Source organism: Pantherophis guttatus, chromosome 3 (genome assembly GCF_059756535.1).
Source record: "Pantherophis guttatus breed Tessera chromosome 3, ASM5975653v1, whole genome shotgun sequence".
NCBI classification, from domain to species: Eukaryota; Metazoa; Chordata; class Lepidosauria; order Squamata; family Colubridae; genus Pantherophis; species Pantherophis guttatus.
The window spans coordinates 73,924,868-73,947,989 of record NC_142065.1 but is presented as its reverse complement, the minus strand read 5'-3'; the positions used below and the strand labels follow the sequence as shown (position 1 = coordinate 73,947,989).

Here is a 23,122-nt window from a genome sequence, read left to right as displayed (position 1 = left end):
CATGTTTGTAGCTTCTTCATCATTACACTATTGAAAGACTTCAGCTAAGCAAGGGATCAATGTTTTGAATCAATTCATTAGTAATGGCTTTTCAAGCATTTTGAAAGGTTACTTCTGAATACAACTTATCTGAATCATATGCCTGGCACGATATACAGTTAAAACATAACTCAGATGTATTGGCAGCTGCAGAAATAACTAAAATATCTGGACGGGTAAGAAATGTTGCATTTGAAGCAAAACCAACAGTTCACTTTTATGTGACATTAAATAAAAATATGAAAAAGGTTAATATTAATAATATATATGATATATGGAATAAGAAATTAAAACACCCAAATCTGGAAAATTAATGGGCCCAAGTTAATACATACATTAATACAATCTTGGGGAAACATAAAATATTCTCTTTATGGCTTAGCAATAAAGTTAATTCAGCAAATTTTATTCCAATTTATTGGACTCTTCAAAGAATTATTTTAAAAGGTTGGATATTAGAATTTTTGTGCTGAATTTGTAAGAAGCGTGCAGCTCTTTGATCCTATAATTTGGATGTGTTCCTTCATGTTCTGCTTTGGGTCCCAAGTTAATGCATACATTAATAAAAACTTGGGGGAAAACATAGTAGTTAAAGAAACAGATGGGATGCTGAATTATATCCCAAAACTATGAAATACGATATTTTATGAAGAACTCTAGCCTTATCAAAGCTGGCATTCAGCCAATGTGGAAAGAAGTCTTGATATTAAAGATGTATGGATTTATTTCTTTACCTACACTTATTGTAAAACTGGATATAATGGTTAATCTCAGATCGAAGACCTTAAAATCTAAATCTGAAAGATAAATATAAATTCAGCTTTCCAATTCTAATAAATTGTTAAATAAATAAAAACATATCTATGGACTTAAGATCTGAGTCCCAAAAAGGAGCAAAAGCTAACACATAAGTAGACCTGGTCAACTTTAGCTGATCTTGAAAAAATTAGCAGGGTTACAACTGCTTGATATTTGGATCAGAGCGCACTAGATGATCCCAGAACTGAAAACTAGACCTGGAAGTTAAAATAATTTCAAAGGAGGCAAAGATAAAACAACAACAACCCACCTCCATATCACTGCCATGGAAACTGCATGGAGGTGTCTATATAGTCACCAAGAGATGAGCTGGAACTCAAGGGAATCCTAGACATAGCCTCATTCTCATTGCTGGCAAGAAAGATCTACTTGATACGCACGCACACAAACATTTTCTTTAAAAATGCAATGTAATGCATCTGTAGCTCTCCAATAGTCCTCTTATAAACCAAATCCCATTCCCTTCAGCAGTGATTATGAAATCACACTAAGGCCAGAAAATGGTCAATTCCTCTCTGACAAATGTATTTCAGTGATGCAATGATATGATTTTAAGCAGAAAAAGAAGTTCAACATTTGTAGTTGTTTAGCAAGCAGATAAGGAAGCTAATTTTTTCCAGCAATTTCCAGCAACCAGCAATTTTTTCTTACTCAAAGTGTCATAGATAGAATAACAGTACATACTGCACTGCACATAAGATCCTTCAAGCGTCTCCAGAAGTAGTTTCTTCACATAGCATCATTACACAATTGAATCTATTACCACATGTCCATATACACAGGAAACACAACCAGATAACCTAATTCTACTTTATTGTAAAGATACATTAACAGACTCTTGCAAGTCTGGAAATACATCTCTCCCTCCATTTTCTTTATAGTCCAAGAAACTTTGAGAGTTTGACATCCCATGTTTCTGCTAGGGCAGGGGTGTCAAACTCGATTTCATTGAGGGCTGCATCAGGGTTGTGTTTGACCTCGGGCGGCTGGAATAGGCGTGGCCATCTTGACCATTGTGTTGGGGGCGCCTGTGGTGGCCTGAGTGCTCTGCCAGAGAAAACAGGCTCCTGAGCTCCGTTTTCGGCTGCGAGGGCCTTCTGTAACCCTCTGCCAGAGAAAACTGAGTTCGGGAAGACCCATATGCGGCCTTTCCCAGCTCCATTTTCACTGGCAGAGGCACTGCGGGCTAGTCCTTTGCTGCTTCCAGGGTGGCCCCATGTGCCAGATCTAAGCACTAGATCCGGCCCCCGGGCCTTGAGTTTGACATCCCTGTGCTAGGGGTTCAACTGTCTTTTATATGACCCTTCCCTTGGCTGTTTCCCAAAGCCATTCCTTCATACTATTACATCACAGGAACAACAATAGAAACAACCTGGACAAAGGATGAAAATATATAGCCCTGATGATGATGATTGTTATTAATAAGGACAATATATTGATTGCCACGACTAGATGACTCATCGTGAAATAATCAGTATGACTCATAGAAGAATAAAAGCATAATTTGAGTTCATTCAATGTGGACAACTCAAAGCTTGGCAAAGTCAAAACCCACTCCAGTGATAACTAATTTGTAGCAGATAAAGGGACAGAGTAGAAGCAATTTCAAAACCTGCTATACATTGAGTCTGTAGAGATTCTCAGTCATTCAGGTCATGGTCGTCCCAATGGTGCTTTTTCAGGAGGCAACTGAACTTTCTTGTTTTTTCTTTGAAGACATTTTGCTTCTCATCCAAGAAGCTTCTTCAGCTCTGACAGGATAGTGGGGAATGGAAGGATTTATATTGCTTGCAGACAGCTAGTTGTATAGCTAATTCCCCACTATTCTATCAGAGCTGAAGAAGCCTCCTGAAAAAGCACCTTTGGGACAATCATGACCTGGATGACTGAGAATCTCTACAGACTTTTAGCTATACAATTTGGGACGAACACCCTTTGAATGGTGTGGGAGTGGGGATGGATTTCCAGAAGAAAAAAATTGCAGACTACAGGAACCAGAAGCACTACTCAGGTGGCCCTGAGGACACAGATAAACTTCCAATTGCTTCAATGACCCTCTAAAAGGATGCAAATGACCAGCTGTCTACAAGGAATATAAATCCTTCCATTCCCCACTATCCTGTCAGAGGTGAAGAAGCTTCTTGGATGACAAGCGAAATATCTTCAAAGAAAAAACAAGGAAGTTCAGTTGCCTCCTGAAAAAACACCTTTGCTATACATTGACTTAAACCAACCTTTTTTCAGGTTTCTGTGTGTTAACCTGAAAAGTGATGGTAATTTAAATAGCAGTTAATGTTAATTTTATGGGGCACAGTGGCCTAGCATTTAGAAGGTTGGCAGTTTAAGACCCAAGCACGGGTGAGACACCATTCTTGTCCACTCCTGCCAACCTAGCAGTTCAAAAGCATGCAAATGCAAGTAGATAAATAGGTATCACTTTGGTGGGAAGATAACAGCGTTCTGTGCACCTTGGTGTATAGTCATATGACCACGGAAGTGTCTTCAGACAATACTCCTTCGGATCTATAGGAAACAGAGATGAGCAGTGCCCCCTAGAGTCAGACAAGACTGAACAAGGGAAACCTTTTACTTTTTAATGTTAATTTTGCTACAGTAAAGCTAGCACAAAGTCCCAAATCCATTTTGTAATAATCGTTTTCAAAATGTGAACATACATGCATACATTCATGAAAAAAATGTACACACAGCATTTTAGGAAGAGATTGGAAAAATGGTTTGCTAGGAAAAGCGGAGCCCATATGTACAAATATAAACTTTGTAAAAGGAGAAAGTTCAGTCAAATAATTAGAATTTTAATAGCTCCATGACCAATATAAATGCTAGTTAATCAAGGTTAGCTATTTCTGTACTTACTTAAATGTCATAAAAGAGGTTACCATTAATGATTTTCAATTTAGCAGCCATAAATATTGCAGAGTATTTAAAAGTCTTGATTAGATAGCATACATATAATGTGAATTAATTATGATGTGTCTATCAATGATGAGAGCTTAGTAAAGAAGTGAAACTGCCTGAGTTTTATTTACCATATTTTTGTGACTGAAACTGACACGTTTTCTTTGAGATACTTGGAAAAAAAGACTTATTTAGATCTCTTCTATGCAGAAAATTAGTGTGAATTATAATTTCTATTCAAATAAAAATCTTCAAATAACTTTTGAGAAATTGTTTCTATTGAAAACATGTTTTTTTTCCATATTTTCAGTACATTTGTGTGTCTGACCAGAATGCCAGAAATGGTTTCCATTTCGTGAGCAAAACAAATGGGAATCAGCATACAAATTACAAATGAAGTAGGGCAATTGCAGACCTGGTGAAATGCAAGGTTCATTTTTCCCAAGATTATTGTGTGCTTTTGGGGAAGTGGATGGCTTGGGGGTCTACTAACTTCCATACAATTAATTTTCTTAGTACAATGTTTTGTTTTTCAGTTTTTCCACTATATGTTATCCATACAAATTAGCAGCCTGTGATTGTTTCACGTGCAAAAAATCAGGACCATTCATAAGGGTGCAGCATAGAAGATTTTTTTCAAGCCTATACACAAGAATCTGGTCAACTAAAGTTCAACACTAAACTGGTGACAGATAAGAGACAACAGAATTCAGGAGGGCTTGGAGCACTTGTGGGAATGCAACAAAAACTAAGCTGATGACGTGCTTAACTCTGCTCCCCCCAGCTCTGTCTGTTCTTCTCCGACTAATTGGTTGTTTATGCATTTCTACAGATTTAATCTACACATTTGCCTCTTTTATCCCTCATCACATGCCCATTATTTTTACTTACATTAAAAAAACCTCGGATTTTTCACCCTGAACAATTATTGGATACATAATTTTCGGACAAGACAGACCATTTTCTGTTTTTAGGTAGCCTATTTCCTGTACTTCTGTTCATATACAGAAAAATATTTACTTGTTTTTGAAAATGCAAAGTGGAAAGTTAAGTGTGATGTGGCTAATTTCTTTTTGTTGTAGTAATACTGTCAAATTGCAATATAAGGAAACAAAAATTGAATGTTTGTGCACAAATGTGTGCAACTCCTGCATAAATGCTCTCAAATAATTGGAATAATTGGGATTTCATGGGAATAATTGGAGGATTGGCTAGAAGTATCACAGCTGACATTCAAATGTCTCTCCTCTTCCCCTCTTAAAAAGTTATGGGAGCAAAACAGAATGGAATATTCACATTTTTGGATATTTATACGCTACTTTCATTATGGTATATTTACACTTAAAGAAAGATGGATGAAAGGTAGAAAAATATAAAACGAGAAAAGGATATTATCTGGATGTTCAATGAAATAGAGCTGGACATTCTGACCATTAGAAAGTCCTTCTGAATCATTATTGTCATATAGCATTTGGAATAGGGCTTTGCTGAAAGTTAGTTAATTAGGATTATTTATGATTAATTAAAGATTAAAATGCAGTAAAAACTAATAGACTTATTTCTTGGAAATGTAAATCACAGAAATATTGATGAAAGATACTGAATTCGCTTACTAGTTCCAGATGATTTTTGAATGTGGCATCCAGCAAGTGTTGCTTGGACAAGTCCCTGCAGTTTTTTTCAGAGGGTTTCCATTCTTTTCAGAAGAATAGAGGCTTTCCTAAGTTTAAGAAAGTTTTGTTTAGGAAAAACAAAATTATTCAAACAGGATATTCTGTAACAAATGGGTTTTTTTTACATTGCTTATAAATCTTGAGTGTAAATAGTAATAGTTTCAAGCAGTGTCTTTTATTCAAGGAATCAATTTTTGAGATTTGCATCTGAATAAAAATGGTCAGAGAACATAAGGCAGAAGGAAATCTAAGATCAGTATCAACTATATCAGATCTCTGTCTGTTTTTAAACTCAATTTGTTTTATTCTAGTATCACTAGCATGGCATTTGGGAATGACTGCCCTGGATCTAGTCCCATCAAACTATCTTTTCTTTGCAGCAGGCTATTTGTCCCATGATTAGCCTTTGCAGCCTTTTGTTAAGTATTAAACCATGATTACATTTCAAATCTTTTTGTTGAATATTTTTGACCAGTGGTTACTTCTTAGGCGAGCCCTAGAAAATACTTGAAGGACAAAAAGTTGCATTCTCATTTCTTCTGACACTATTGTTAGTTAAACATGTTAGAGAAAAGCAACCAAGACAGACCATTTTTCATAGTTTGGTGACCTTGCAATTTTTATGACTTCATTGGAACAAGATGTGCTGAATAGATTTGCTGTCAAAAGTAATATATTCCTTCCTAACAAAAAATAGTATCGAACTAGTTTGCCCCTTGGATAATTGTATCCTTGTAACTTTAACCATTGTAACCATCCAAAAAGAACATGGATGGTATTTGTCAAAACCATTCTCTTCTGAAGCTGTAAATATCTTCTAGGGAACAGCAAGGCAACTTTGCATGTGTTGAAGTCATTTCATAAAATTTTCTATTTTATGAACTACACCTATATATGAATGCCATTCACAACTAGGGAAGCATATGGATCTATGCTGTTAACTCCCTTTTTACAATCCCGTAATCCCTTACAGGGCTGTGAAAATATTTACAGACCCCTCATATCCTGGACATAAACTGTTTCAACTCCTACCCTCAAAACGACACTATAGAGCACTGCACACACACACAAGGACAGTTTTTTCTCGAACGCCATCACTCTGCTAAACAAATAATTCCCTCAACAGTGTCAAACTAGTTACTAAGTCTGCATTAATATTAATCTTCTCATCACTCCTATCATCCATCTCCTCCCACTTATGACTGTATGACTGTAACCTTGTTGCTGGTATCCTTAAGACTTATATTGACTGTTCCCCTATGACTATCATTAAGTGTTGTACCTTATGATTCTTGACAAATGTATATTTTCTTTTATGTACTCCGAGAGCGTATGCACCAAGACAAATTCCTTGTGTGTCCAATCACACTTCGCCAATAACGAATTCTATTCTGTTCTGTTCTGTTCTGTTCTGTTCTGTTCTATTCTATTTTGGGTACAGTCGGGGCGGCTAAATGGAGCTGAGCATTTATTACAGATGTCCTTCCAGACACCTACACAGAGTTCACAGTAGAATTTTTCTTCTTTGCAGCCTAGGAGAGAAGCATCTGCCGCTACCTAGGATTGAATTCTCAACCTTCCGAATGGTAGGTCAGCATCTTCACCATTAGGCCACCACACTGCTCAGATCTACACTGTTACCACTTTTACAAAATTTTTAAAATATGAAAGCCAACTGATTTTTATATAGTAAGTGTCAATTTTCCTTATGAACAAGGAAACAAGATGAAACAGTCCAATCCATTGAAACGTTTATGTGTATGATTGTTGTGGCCCTGCCCTCTGAGCCTGTCCCATCGGAGGAAGAAAGCTCCGAGCATGAGGAAGAAGAGTCAGCCAGGCCTCCCTCTCCAGGCCCTTCCCCTCTGGCATTGTCTCAGGTGCCGGCCGAGGGAGAGGAGATTAGCAGGGAGACAGGTGGCTCGGATCAGAGTGACGGAGAAACATCATTCCTGGACGCACGCCTCCGAAGGCGTGATAAACGACTGCAGCAGCTCAGGAGGCGTGCTAGGGATTAGAACTGAGTCACTGGACCACACCCCAGAGACTATATAATAGAGGGTGGTGGTCAGTGATCCTTGTGACGAACAAAACTAACCCTGGATAGTCACTAAAGCCTCGTTCGGAACTGCTGAGAGAAATATTTGTTGTTGTTGGACATTTGGAAGCTGAGTATTTATCTTTCTGTTTTTCTGTGAAAATAAAGGCACTTGGCAGACGGTGTGTCTATCGCTGCCAAGTTGGAGATAAAGAAACTGGGTGTGTTCCAAAGTGTTTCCTTAACCCTCGGCTGGCTATGTTTGTGTGTGTGTGTGGACGGGGACAGATCAATGATATACAAGCTTCTGTACATTGATCAATCCATCAATCCATCTATTACTGTAATTTTTATTACAGTAATAGACCAGCATAAGAATGGTGAAATACAAGCAATTAATAATTTTAAAAGCTAAAAAAAATAGACAAAATAAAAGAAATGGTTTAAATATACACACACACACACAACCTAAAAACTATTTTAAAAGGTAAAAACATTGAGCAAATTTTAAAAAACCTATACAAATGAAGATATGACTAACTAAATAATACAAAACTTCTTAACTAACATTAAATACTCACTAAGGCTGGTTTGAGATACAGGCCATGCACCCAAGTTTTTCCAGCTTGAGAATTGTGTTTGCCAATGGAGACTGTATTTGGTCTACCTGTGAATTAACATCTGGAGCAGAGAGGTTGAAGTGGTATCTACTGGTAGTCAAGCTTGACTCTGGTACCTTCAATTATACATTTATGTTGGGGTTTTTTTGACAATCTTATGGAAATGATTTATCATTGTCTTCTTCTGGGCTGTTTCCCCCCAATTTTCCAATCTAACATATTGTGTTGGAATTCTATGAAAATCTCCCATCCAATCCAAGAACTAACCAGCAAGCCTGCTTAGTTTCCAAACAAGTACAATCATGCACTTGACACTTTCTGAGACCTCAGTGGATACAACAATAAATGCTATTGTAATCTAGATTTGTATTCTATCTTATGTTCTAGTGTTCTGATCCAGCTCCCCAAACACGGCAAACCCTCTAACATGAACTCAAAAGATTCCTTTATTAGGAATGCTGGCAGTCCTGGCGAAAAGTTGATCTTGCACGCTAACAAGTCCGTCCGGCTGGAAGATGAATAGTTGTTTGCCACACCTACTCATATCCACCCCTGCCTTTTATCCCCAGAGCTAGGGTGGGCCTTGTTAGCAGCGGTGACTTTTCCTTCCCCAGGATCGGCCCACGGCTTTCCACTGCTCTTGCCTTCTCTGCCCTCTGCGCAACCGCGCATCAGGCACTGGACCCAGCTGTTCCTCTTCTTCATCAATCACTTCCAAACCTGGGGACTATTTACCCTCCAACTGAGGGCTGACGGTTGGTCCAGGCTCCACCTCTGTCTCTCTATCTGCCAGCTCCATTCCCTCTTCCCCCTTGGAGCTCCCAGGTTGCCCTGACCCTGACTCCCATGCCTCCTCCTCTGATTCAGCTGCTGGAGGGGCTGGCCACTGACAGGCCACAACATATAGGTTTGTAACAGGCAACCAAATGCTAAGAGCCAGGGTGTCAAACTCGATTTCATTGACAGTTGCAACAGGGTTATGTTTGACCTTGGGGGGCACATGGCCAGATGGGTATGGCCAGCTTGACATCACTGATTGAGGCTGCATCTTTGGCCGTAACAGCCTCCTGCAGCCCAGGCAACAACAGAGCCCGGGCGGCAGGGGTGAAATCTAAAAGTTTTCCCTACCGGTTCTGTGGGCATGGCTTGGTGGGGAGGTGTCCTGTGACTGAGTGGGCGTGGCCACCTCAATGTCACTCACAGCCACGCCCACTCAGTCACAAGACTCCCTTCCATCAAGCCATGCTCACAGAACCGGTAGGGAAAAATTTTTAAATTTCTATTCTGCCAGCGTGTCCTTACCTTTCTCTCACGGCTCTGCCCACCCGCCCCATTCCCCGGAGTCGGAGAATGTACCATTACCCAACTCCAGGCTTGCTGCGGAGCCGCTGCCTGCTCGCCCTTCGCCACGCAGCTCCGCCCATCCGCCCCATTCCCCGACTCCTACTGCTCACCTTTCTCCCGCGGCTGGCTGCCAGAGAAGCCAAGCGCCCGAAAGATACCGGAGTCGCTCACTCTCCTTGAATGAGCTGCTCTGGTCCACCCGCCGGCTGTGTAAGCACACACCCAACCTGCCGCTGAATTAAATAAACGGTGTGATAATGTAAAATTTAATTCTTTTCTTAATCATTGCATACTTGATCCCATTCTTACTGTTCTGACTGTTGGATTGTCCCAATCTAAGCTATAAATTAAGCTATATTTTCTTGATTTGTATTAACAAGGTATTCTAACAGTGACATCTGGCTCACTCACAAAGCAGATGACACATTGCCTTGCATGTCCTCTTGGCGCTGTATTCCTTAATCTTTCGTGTTTCCTCCTTTATGGCAGTTTTCCAACTTCTATGTATTATAAAATAAAGAAGTGTTTCAGACTTGAAGTATCATAATTCTTCCTGTATACAGACAATTAGTGAAGTTTAATACCTGCTCCCAGCAGCAAACATATTCTACAGTCATACAGCTTTGTTGTAAAAAAAAAAAAAAGCTGAATTTTAATATTTCCAATTTTTATTGTATTTCTAGTGTGTGCTTCACATTCACATTTAAAAACAGCTGAGGCAGCACTATTTTCTTTGCATGCACTTAATTTGCCATAATTGTATTTCAAAGAAATATTATGATACTTCAATATGAAAAGAGCTTATTTTAATCCTGCCACAAGGTCTAAGCATAACAAAAAGTATTATTGCTTCCTGTATAATCTGCTTCCTAGAAGATCACCCTCTATGTATCCACAAAATACATTTTTATAACAAAATATGCAGAAAATATGTAGATATTGCTTTTATATTTCAAACAGCTGCTTAATATTCTCCTGATAGTTATAGGAAATATCTGAGGTCCCAATATGTTAAGGGGCCTGTTTCTTGTCTGCATTAAAACATTAGGTTTTACTCAGTGAGCATATATATGTCTTTTGTATTTTTTAATGTTTTAATTGTTTTTTTACAATATCTGCCACAAGACTCACTTGTTGAGATGGGTAGGTACAGAAATCCATCAATCAAATAAATCTTAGGTCTTTGGTGTTCTGAGCTTAGTGCTTTTATTGCAATATTTCATTACCAAACTAGGTAACATCATCAACCCTAAACTACAAATGTTCTCTTCTACTGAAACATACAAATGGTTCTACAAAATTTGGAGCAAAGTAAAAAAGTTGATTTAAACAGGATAATGACGTTCATGGTAAGGTCACAATCAAACTTTAATAAAACTATATAATATGAACATTATATAAATGTTCAGATTTGTTTACATTTTTATTTTATTTTATTTTAACATTAATACAAGAAAGTAAAAAAAAATCATTAAAAAAGCCAACAGAAATATTCATTAAGTGATCACATCTAGATTGCCTAAAATGAACAGATATCTCTAAGTCTCAAATAAAGTGATTAGCAAATTGTTGTTTTGTTCTCTTTCTCTTTCAGCCTACATTTGGACAAAAAACAGTTCTTTTGTTTGTCTAATACTGCATTTTTTATAAGTGGTATTAATGGATCAATACAGTTTTTTTAAAAAAATGTGATGAGATCTTTTGTAGATAAAAGCTTTCAGTTAATCTTAATTTTTGTGACGTTATTTAAAGTAATAATCTCATTATATGTTCTTGTAAATATTTTCCATTTAATTAAGAATGCATTTACTGTGCAATTAAAATATAACAACTATATATTAGAAAAGAATTCTCCAGATATACAGTTACTTATAAAAAATAATGGTCATGTAGATATATTTTTAGTTCTAACTGTATTTGGATTAGTTAATTCTGCAGAATGGTGTGTATATGATTTATGGTCATCTAATATCTGCAGCTACTTGTTCAGAGGCAATGCAATCAGTTTCGTACTTTTTCTTCAAACCTTTCAAGTATATTCGCAAGCTGTCTGGATCCAGTTGAGAGTTGCGAGCAGTCTGAATCAATCTATTTGCTAAGTGATACATAGCCTTCTCCTTTAATATTTCAGGATCTGTTCTTTGCTGCTGCTGTTTATTTAAAAGGACACACACATATTAAAATCTGAATGTTTAGGATGCTCACAGGGTCAGTATATAAATCACCGTAGAAGATGCAAATCTATTCTTGCCGCTAAACTTTAGAGTAAGAGTTTGTAGGAACAAGACACGATCTGAAGGGAAATAGCTGGGATGAAAACCCTCTAGCTCATTGCTCCAAATTGTTTCTGTTTCTAGCCAAATCTTATACCTGTTTGCTAATAGCACTCAGCAAAGCTAGAGGACGTTAGTTGATTGAAGCACTCTTATCCCCTTTTCTGAATACAAGTAGTCCTTGACTTATGACCACAACTGATCCCAAAATTTTCATTGCTAAGCAACAATTGTTAACCCTAACCCCGTTTTATGATTTTTCTTACTACAGTTAGGTGAATCGCTGCAATATTAAGTTAGAAACATGGTTGTTAATTGCATATGACTTCCCCATTGAGTTTGCTTATCAGAAGGTTACAAAAAGGTGATCACATGACACAGGACGATGCAACCATCATAAAAACGAATCAGTTGCCAAGCATCCGAATTTTCATGACGTGGCTATGGGGATGCTGCAACTGCCATAAATGTGAAAAATGTTCATAAGTCGTCTTCTTCTTTTTTTTTGTGCTGTTGTAATTTTGAACGGTCACTAAACAAATGGTTGTAAGCCAAGGATTACCTGTATGGCATACTAATGGCAGTACTCCAGTCCTGGAGAATGTGATGAATGTGGTCTACATAGGAAAAAGAAGATGCCAATATTATCCTTCAAAACTCTAGTTGAATAGAATTGCCAGCAGGAATGGTAATGGATAATTGGAAGATTGGCTGACTTAGGTATCCATTTTTTTATTATTATTTACAAGAATCTCCAGCTCCTATATTATATTGGGAAACTTTTATGGGGCAACCATTTGCAGACAACAACTAGAGTATTGGTGGGGGAGGGAAAGCCAGCTTTCTTTCTTTCTCTCCTGCAAATATAGATACTGCAACAGTGCTGGAAATAATTTATTTACTTATTTATTTATTTACCAAAAATTTATATGCCGCCCTTCTCCCTAAGGACTCAGGGCGGTGAACACAAGTTAAAAACATACAATAATAAAAAGTAAGGTGATTAAAACCCAGATTAAAACAACAACAATCAAAATAATAAAACCCAAGGATCAGGGTCAACCCATTTGTTGGAAAAGCCAAGTCTTTAAGTCCCGATGGAAGGAGCGGAGATCAGGCACCGTTCAAAGCTCGGTGGGTAACTTGTTCCAGAGGACAGGGGCGCCTACAGAGAACGCTCTACCCCTGGACGTCGCCAGCCGACATTGTCTGGCCGATGGTACCCTGAGGAGGGCAGCCCTATGAGAGCGGACAGGATGGTGGGAAGCGGGTAGGAGATGGTCCTGCAAATACCCTGGACCTAAGCCATGTAGGGCTTTAAAGGTAAGTACCAGCACCTTGAAGTGGATCCAGAGGACCACTGGTAGCCAGTGCAGCTCGCGTAGCAGAGGTGTTACCCGGCAGTAACGGGGAGCTCCCATAATGATGGAGCTCCCAAATAATGATTTGGGAATCCTCCCATTTTTGTTATATAATATTGTTTGGTCTATAAGTATGTCATGATGTCCACCTTTTTTAATGAGCTGTGAAAAATAAATACGTTCTGTCAAAATAATGAAAGGTGATTACTTGATACAACTACCAAAATTTTGCCACGTCAATGGTAAGAGGGCCCTGCATTCTCACAGAAAAGTTTAAAAGTTTTTTTAAAGTCATTAAGTGGGTTGTGGGTGATTGGTTAATAGAAAAGCTTGAAATATTAGACTGCTCTATCTGATAGGGATAGTTTGTCAACAAAAAGAAAAAAAAACTAGCATGTTATAAAAATAACTTTCCTGCCAGAAGATTGTGCTGCAAGGTTTTGACATTATGTGATATAGTCTTCTGGCTGGTAATTTCCTGAGTAAACACATAAATGTGGATTTGAAGCTCTATGCTGCCATATTTGTGACAAAGATTTATGTCATTTTCACAAGATAGAGGAGCAGTATTTAATCCAGCATAAATGGCAGTACTGATTGTAACCATTTGAGCTTTAATCCAGACAAGAAAAGGTAATGATGAAGGATTAGTCTATGATTAGAGAATATTTAGTTTTATCCGCTTGTTAATGGATGTTGCCAGTTTGGACATCTATCTAAATGCAAGCTTGCAAGATTATGATTGACAACATTTTTCTAAATGATCTAAAAGAGGGGCTATTTGTCAGAACTTCAGATAAAATAAAGGTAGGAAATAATAGTATTCAAAATGATCTTGGGATCCTAGAATATTGATCTAAAATCAACAAAATAAAAATAAAACAAAACAAAACAGAAATAAAATTCAAGACTTGAAAATAAGCCATTGTATTTTCTTATGTAAAAAAACAAAACGTGAGAGTTTTGATAAATTGGAAGCAGTACATGAGAAACAGCAGCAGCTGCTAAAAATGTTAATACATAAACAAAATACATAATATTCAGATCATAGACAATGATATCTTTTCTGCTCTCTTCTCCATCAATCAGATGCTTTGTTGTACTCTGTTACAAGACAGACATTGACAACCTGAGAAACATCAAAAGGATGGACAGAGTGGTAAAGGAGGTTCGAAAACAAGTCCTAAAAGAAATGATTTTAAGTGCTTGGTAGGTTTAGCCTGAATAGTTAAGGAAAATACAATAGCAGTCTTAAAAATCTGAGAGGTACCAAACCTTCTGTTGATTCTGAAGGTAGTAGTAAAACTATAGGACTGAAGCTACAAGAAAGCAGTTTTCAGTTAAACATTGGAAAACGTTTTTTAATAATAGGAATCTTTAGCTTTGAAAAGCACTGCCTGTGAAGTCTTGACTCTATAGAGCCATCTGTCAGAGATGTTGTCATTCCATCCTATAATGCCAATGCAATACTGAATTGGATTAGATGAGGACCAAATATTCCTCCCTGCCTTTATTGTATTGAAACATAATATGATTTGTTGAGTTGAGTTGAGTGAATCCAGCCTTTGATCTGCAAACTGTATTATGCTTAGTGCATTGAGGAAATATGATTAAACAAATCAAAGTTTAGTACAGGTTAGGATTTAAATCTAAGGCTTTAACACTTTGTGGCTAAATATATATGAAGCCATTTTTCTTTTATTGCCAGATTTACTGATATGTCTGTGGTTTCTGTGGTTTTATTCATATTGTATATTGTTTCACATGTCACTACAAAAAATGTAGAGAGCACATTTCAAAATATTTTTTCAACAAAATTCAATAAAAAGTAAGCATGTTAATAATAGCATATAAAATGAAAAAAAACCCACCCTGTATGTGCTAATAATACATACCATCATTTGTTTATCAATAAGAGTTACTAGCTTCTTGGCATCCAATATTATTGATAACGGAAGAGAGGAAACCTCTGCAGCTTTCAAGCCTAAATGTAAAAAAGAAAATGAAGCCATTTTCTTTACTGTGAAAGATAAGGCTGTTTAATAAAAATGTCTGATTTGAAAACACCAGATCAAATGCAATTCAAACTCTTTCCTTCCTATTATTAATCTTAACCATGAGTCAGTGTTATCTTGGCACATTTCCTTTTTAAACAGGATTTAAAGTAGGCTTGCAGATCAGAATTAAGAACATTTTTTAAACTAAAGTGAGAGTTCAAGTAAATCGGGAAGACAAGAATACTAAACAACATGACATACTTTTATGGGTCTATTTTTTAATCATGTTTATGAATTCAAAAGCACAATGCCGACAACAGATTTCTATATTTTTAAAAACAAATCTACATATTCTTTTTTCTCCATTTTCCATTCTAAATACTATAATCTGCCAAGAACCCATTTCATTTAATTATTTATCAAATTTATATAGCTGTCCATATCAGAGTTGTGATATTATATTCTGAATCCTATAGAATAACTACCTAGGCTCAAATATATTAAATATTATAGCAATTTCCAGATCAGCAGCCTTTCCACAACTTAAACTGTAAACTCTGTTATGGATTTGAGAGACACCTGTTTTACTGAGACCAAGAGACAAGAAAATGAACAGAGCATGCACAGCATAATTATTACAGCTTGTATTTCATGCATTTCATTTCTTTCCTAATCTAAATGCTAACAAATTTAACTCTTGTATGTATACATGTCAACATAAAACAGAATGATGGAACTAGACTGATGGAACTAGAACCTAACCCTAACCCTAACCCTGGCCCATGAAAACTTATGGAGCCCTAGCATAAATTCATCTATTCCCAATAATATTTTGAATGCCACAATGAGAAAAATATTGGTTAATGACAAGAAATAAAACATCTTGCAAAATGGAGAGGCTAATAACAGTCGCTAGACTCAATAAGGAACACATCATAAAATATTAATAGTCTTGTTTTTTTAAATAAAAGCATACTGTTCCAAATATAGCTAAAATTGCATGTGCAAACTCTTATGCTAGATGATCCCTTCCGCATATGCAAATCATATACTGAAACCTTCTTGTGTGTGTTGTCATAAGCCTTAATGAATCAGGACTATTACCATAATTTTTTTCCTCTGTGCATCCTTTAGAAAGAATGTAAGTATAAGCAATTTTCTCCCTAATTTCACAACTGCTTCTTACATGCTGCACTTCAAAGTAATTGTTTTCCACATTGGGATATAAGTTATCAATCTGACATAATTCCAGGAAATGAGTAGCAAAGAGTGTGAATGCCTGCAAAACGAAACAACTGAATTGAATTATTGAAACAGGGAAAAATAGCAGAAGGTATAGGAAAAAGTGATTTAAAAATTAATATTACTTTTAAATTTAGAAGATATTCACAGACTGCGTAACATATGCCAATGCCTTCCTCAGGACTGGTACCTCTGCCAAGCTCATCAATTATGATAAGTGATCTGTCATTAGCATTTTGTATGATGTATGTTACCTAATGAAAGAGACATCAAATTTCATTATTAATATTCCATGTGTGGATAAATCCTGCTAATAGATATTTTCATTTCCTGCTCAAAACCCCAGTCAGGAAATTTAGTTTAGTAACAGTCAACCAGCTGCCACCTAAAAACAAATCATTAATCAGCACAAACAGCCCAATTCTAAAGTTCTCTGCATTCACAATAGTTTCAATTTTCACAAAAGCAAATGCCATGCATAACTTTATGCTGTATGCCGATCTTTTGCGATGCTGGAGTAATTGAAAAGAAATGCTTGTACAGTACAGCAATCATCTTTGATTAATTCTTTGCATGTAGTGGTAGGTTCAGCAAGATCTGTGCTTGATCTAAATTTCTAAATTCATGACACATCCTCAAAAAGAGACATCATCAATGTAGAAATCATGATAATCATATATTCCACTCACATTTATGTATGAAGCAACTTCTAGCAAGTTAGATCACAGTTCAAACAATAAGACTGAAGTAAAAATTTAGGATTCAATGCTGTATGTATTAAACCTGTTCAAAGTGTAGTTTGAATGCAAATAAGGTTTAACTGAACCATTAAAAACCTGCTTGAAAAGAAAGTAGTTACTTTGCAGGTTTGCCCAGCAAATGACCCCTTCCAGTGATTATGATGGATAATGAGCTTAATGAATTACATGATAAAATATTCAATCTAATAAAGTGCATATAATCAATCCAAATGCTTTACAGCATTAAAAGGGACCCTGTATGCTTAGGTGGACTAGAACAATGATATGTCAAAGATCAGGAGAAAATCAAAGTATGACTGATGGATAAAGGTACCAAGAATTGGGCATGAACTTCTATAATCTAAAACTGCTCAAGAACTAGACTCCTTCCCAAACTGTTTTCTAAATCATAACAAGATTGCATACCAAGATTGATGAAAAGTAGCTTGTCAGAATCCAATGCTTGTCAGAGTCACATTGAACCAAGAGATGGGCAGCAAATAGGGCCTAGTGACTCAGCAGACTGATAGCATTGTGATTAACACCAGCTGTCTGTAATTACTGTAAGTTCGAACCTCACCAGGCTCAAGGTTGACTCAGCCTTCCATCCTTTCTAAGCTAGGTAAATTGAGGACCCAGTTTGTGGGGGCAATAAAATGACTTTGTATAAATATACTAAAGTATGAAGGCTATTGCTTAACGCATTGTAAGCCGCCCTGAGTCTCCGGAGAAGGGTGGCATATAAATCAAATTAAAAAAAAAAGTTTTTGATAAATAAAATAAATAAATATGTTTAGGCTATTAAACAGGAGGCAAGGAGGAATGCTGAGAGAAGCATAACATATCTGTGTGTAGTAGGTAAGAATGCTCCATTTTGATTGCTATTGTGATTGCTGTTTTTTTACTTGCTGTTTCTCTCATTATTGTATCTTTTCCATAAGCCTTCCTGGACTATACCTTAACATATGGATTTGTACCCCCTACAAAATTTGTACCCCCTACAAAATTTGGAGGTTTTGTGTCTGTTTAAACATTTTTCCTAAAAATAAAATTAAATATGTATAATTAGCTGAAAAAGTTATTTTCAAGGGTGCAGACAAGGGACTGTAGGTAAGGGAAGTAAATAGGTCATAAAGCTATCTATGTCATGATGTCAATGTCATGACACAAATATGATACAAAGCAATACAAATGTGTAATTCATTACACCAATTTAGTTATTTAATTTATGTGCCACCCATCCTGTCCAGAGATGAGTCTGTATGGCTAACGAACTACTACTACCATTAAAATAATAAAGCAAAAAATAACAACAGTAGTTAATAATATTAATATTATTAAAATTAATATTAATAATAGGAGTTAAGATATTTGCATTGTTTTGGATTGCAGGATCCAATCTGGGTCAGGGTGATTGGGATGAGAGGTTTTGCTTCTGAGTTTTTGGACTCATGCTGAAGCCCGACTTCGGGGAACTTCTCCCTAGAAGAGTGTGTGCTGTGACCAATCCAGATTGGATCCTGCAACATTATTCTGAGACACATATATTCGCTTTCATTCATTTTTTGTATCAAATGAAGCAAAAGGACACAGATATCACATATGCCACATTTATATGGTGACATCATGATACACGTGGTATCATTTTGATCTAACTGCATCTAACATCTGTTTATGAATATAAATCCTATGAATCAATTAAATATGAATCAAGGCCATTTAGTAACTAACAATCTCTAACTCAATCAAATGAATACCTCTTTCATTTCTTTCATGAATGTTGATGAATTTGTTTCTATATCATCATCCATACCTATTCTGGTAAATATTTGTTCAGCAATCCTAAAAGAAGAATATTCTGCTGGAACAAAAGAACCTGCAGATTAAATAGAGGAACAAAACAAATGCCAGATATTCATAGGTTTACTGCACTTGAACTCACTTTAGCTTATATATTCAGAGAAGCTATTATTTACCCATTTGTGCCATAATCTGAGAAAGGGCTATCTGTTTTAGGTAGGTTGATTTTCCACTCATATTTGGTCCTGTAATTATTATAAAATTACTTCCTTCTGTGATATAGGTATCATTGGGGACAGGTTTCTCAAAATGTACTTTTTCAAGAACTGGATGCCATCCTTGCTTTATTGCTAAAGTATCTGTAAACTCAGGACGTACTAGAAGAAAGAAATATAATAAAACTTTTTAATACTCATTTATTATTGACAAGTATATTGTAACACAAGCTGGTTTATGAACCATCCAGAAATGTACATGTTATGTAATGTAAACAATGTGTAAGTTGCACTATTCCTACATTTTTAATATTACCATTTGCAGAACATGTAAAATTTTAGGAGTAATGCAATCCTATATATAGGTAAACAAGTGCCTTTTTTCATTAAAACTTATTCTCACAAAACTACACAGCCCTCCAGCCAGTAGTGTGCCAAGGAGGGCCATGTGTGTGTGGTCCACCCTGGATGCAGGCAATAAAGGGAATGCTTTTTGAAACATAAAGAGGCTAGCAGTGGGTGTAGAGTTGTTACTGCCTTCATGCCAATCTGCTGTTTGGCAATGGGTGGTAGCACAACAGAGTTGAAGGGGGAAAAATTGCTTTCAAGTCGCAATCGGCAATTGTCCCCTGTAGTTTTCCTGGCAGCGTTTTTCAGAAATGGCTTGCCAGCTTTATAACTAAGGTAGGATTAGAATTTATATTCTCCTGGTTTCTAATCTGACACCTTAGCTAATCGGCTCTCAACAAATTGGCTCTCAACAATAAAGGAAGGGGCTGTTAAAAATGATCCAGTTCAGGTATCAAATATGCTAGGTGCGCCACTGCCTGCACCTAAATTAAACAAAAGTGAAACTTGTGTATCTTAACATATATGCAATATCTTCAAATTTAAATCTTAATTAATTCAATAAGTCTAACTATATAATTTGCCAGTTGCGTAATTTTAGAACACAGAAGCTGTGGCAGGAATACAATACAATCAAACAAAATGATTGGAAATTGCTGTTCTGAAATATATTTCTTTTGAGATACGATATTCCAAGAAACTTCCAATGACAGAATTGTGGAATAGCTGGAGAGCAATATGTTCACACCTCAACCTTTATCAACACTATTAAGATCCTTCCAAGAAGGTTTTCAAATATTATGTATTCTATCTTTAACTTTGTTATAATAGAACAATAGTATTTTACCCAAATATTAATCTGTGTACCAAAGAATTCCTATAGTTAAGGTATGGGCTGTCATAATAGGACAGTACTGTAAAATACAGTACTTTTTTTTTTTTTGGGGGGGGGGGGACGGGCCATACTTGTGATGCCCATGTGAAGATTGAGCATAAAAAAAACCTTTAAATTTGATCACCATTGTAACTGTGCATTGTCACTAAGCAGTTGCTAAAAAACAAGAACTATTGTAGCTAATTACTTTGTAGATATGGTTAAAAAAAATAAGTGGTATAAGTTTCAGTGGGAGTTGTTTTAAGAAACGAAATTACTTACCATAATCAGACAGTGTGCAAGCATGGGCAAATGACTGCAACATATCTAGCATAGAGACAGTGTCAGAGAGTTTGTATAAGCAATGGATATGCTCATAGATTTCACTCAATAGTTTACACACTATCCTGAAAACAAGGATAAGTATTATTTTACCATTTAAAGTAATTTACTATTAGTAAACGTATCATTATATACTAAAAAATTTTCCTTTACATAATTGAAAAAAATTACATATTTAAACAAAATTGTTAATATAATTTATGTGGCACAAAATAACTACATTATTATATCATTCATTATCAGAACTGAATAACAATTAGGTCTGAAAATATTTTGCAAATATTAGAAATAAAGTAGTACCGGTATACAAGGGGTTTGGTTATCTTATGAAACTACACTTTACTATCAGAGATTTTCAGATTCAAAAATCTGAAGTGCAAAATTCATTTTTAGGGTTCGTGGGTTAATGTGCCAAGGAATATAATCTAAAATCATAAAGAAGTGAATGAAATGTTCAGTTGCACATGCACTCTTCCCTGAATACACTAAGAATTGATCTAATTGATCTAATTATCAAAGAAAACTTTTCGTTCTAAAAGGGGAAACCAAACTTACAAAACCTCTATTTTTATTGCTTCTGGTTTGTGTTTAAATTACTTTTGGAGTGTTTGTGTGTGTATAAACACATGCACACACACACATACTCACACACAAGGATATGTCACTTGTGTGTCTGTTATACAGTTTGCCAAAAGACCAATGACAGTTGGTACAGATGACACAAGGTGGCTCTAAAGAGACTTCTTGCCTTCAAAATTCTAAGTTTTCAATAATATTTCATTTCTTTGGTAGAGGCTGCTGATAAAAGAGTGCCAGAATCCCTCTTTGAGGGAAATGGCCAGTCCAGAAATGCAAAACATAAATAAATAAAAATGTTTTTTTTTCTGGGAAGGCCAGATGAAACGCACTCAAAACACTACAGTACTGTATTTGCTTATATGTAGCACCATTTTGGTATCTGTTAATTAACAGGCATCTAAATTATGTATACTGTACAACGAGCATCAAGGCTGAAGTAGAGACTGAATCATAAAGACAGGAAAGGGTCCTAAAACTTCTAAAAAGCCAGATGTTTGGGTTCCAGAATTGAGGCATAGTCCTTGTCTTAAAAACTTTATAGTCTATAATTTTAAAAGCCTCATTATTAAATGATCATTTAACACAGTGATTCTACTTAGAATAATCAATATAATTGTTACTCACAAGTAAGTCATGTGATAGATTTCTCTCAAGGATTCCTGGCATCTTTCATTCATTTTCATTAAATCGGGTGAAGTAAAACTATATACATTTTTCATTTTAGTAATCTGTGGGAAATTTTCAAACTGAACATTAAAATATATTAAATATATTGAATAGTCATACTCCTAATTCCAAAAAATCAACCAAAAATTATCTCTAAAGTGTGTGATTAAATACAATAGAATAGAATAGAATTCTTTATAATAGAATATAATTCTTTATTGACCAAGTATGATTGGACACACAAGGAATTTGTCTCCAGTGCATAAGCTCTCAGTGGACATGCAAGCAACATGCAAGCAACAAGTGATAAATCATAATCATGATCATAAAATAAAAATAAAATAAAATAAAATAGAAATATCTTGATTACTTTTAAACTTTCAGCTAATTATACTAGTAACAGAGCAAGAACACAAAAGTAAAGCATTAGTAAGTTATGATGGTAACACTGTTCATTATTAAAAAAATAAATAGTAATAAATGATAAAATATTTTTTATTCCAGTCCTGATATACAAAGGCAGCAACATTCAGTCAGTACCTTCTATTAAACTGTGCTATAACATTACACAAATACTGAAAACAGACTACAAAGACAATTCAGTCTATACAAATTACTCTGGTTATGGCAATAATAAAATAAAAATACAATTTGTTTCATTATAGTTATTTTTATAAAAATCAACAGTATTCTTTAGTGAAAAAAATACATTAGTTAAATTATAATTTTAGTGCCTTAGGCATAGAAGCCAGCTGGGTGACTTTGGGCCGGTCACTCTCTCAGCCAACCCACCTCACGAGGCTGTTGTTGTGGCAATAATAGGCGGAAGAAGGAGAATTATGTATGTCTGCTGCCTTGAATTACTTATAAAGTACTAAACACAGGATGAAAATCAAATAAATAAAAATAAAATAATAGATTTGAGATCCAACATTGTCAAACTGCTTACCTTGGTAAATTCTGAAGGAAGTTGACCACTGTGTACTGCTGCACAATCAGCACTCATCTGGATAAAAAATCCTCGACCTGAACTAAAGCTTGTTTTCAAAGGAAGGTTGTGTTTTTCTGCAAGTTGTGTTATCATTCCTTAATTGCAAGGTATAAATAAATATTTTAGTTATGACAGTCAACCACATTGTATGGGCACTAAAATTAATCAGTATATTAATTCATATTAATATCAGAAAATAATGTAGTATTTTTTTTTAAAAAAAATAGCAAAATAGCATTGTATTA

The 23,122-nt window shown here is 35.8% G+C and overlaps 1 protein-coding gene across 1 annotated transcript in view; it reads right to left on the bottom strand.

Moving 5' to 3' along the window:
• Window positions 1-10,114: 10,114 nt before the first annotated feature.
• The window catches only part of MSH4 (mutS homolog 4), a 58,682-nt gene continuing 45,674 nt past the window's right edge, over window positions 10,115-23,122 (bottom strand). Inside the window, exons 12-20 of the mRNA XM_034437019.3 lie at window positions 22,836-22,972; window positions 21,845-21,948; window positions 20,582-20,706; window positions 19,039-19,239; window positions 18,820-18,938; window positions 16,448-16,576; window positions 16,185-16,359; window positions 14,979-15,067; window positions 10,115-11,599 (exon numbers count right to left, since the gene is read on the bottom strand). Coding sequence (XP_034292910.2) covers window positions 11,411-11,599; window positions 14,979-15,067; window positions 16,185-16,359; window positions 16,448-16,576; window positions 18,820-18,938; window positions 19,039-19,239; window positions 20,582-20,706; window positions 21,845-21,948; window positions 22,836-22,972 — 1,268 coding nt within the window. The 3' untranslated portion in view covers window positions 10,115-11,410. The remainder of the gene's footprint in view (window positions 11,600-14,978; window positions 15,068-16,184; window positions 16,360-16,447; window positions 16,577-18,819; window positions 18,939-19,038; window positions 19,240-20,581; window positions 20,707-21,844; window positions 21,949-22,835; window positions 22,973-23,122) is intronic.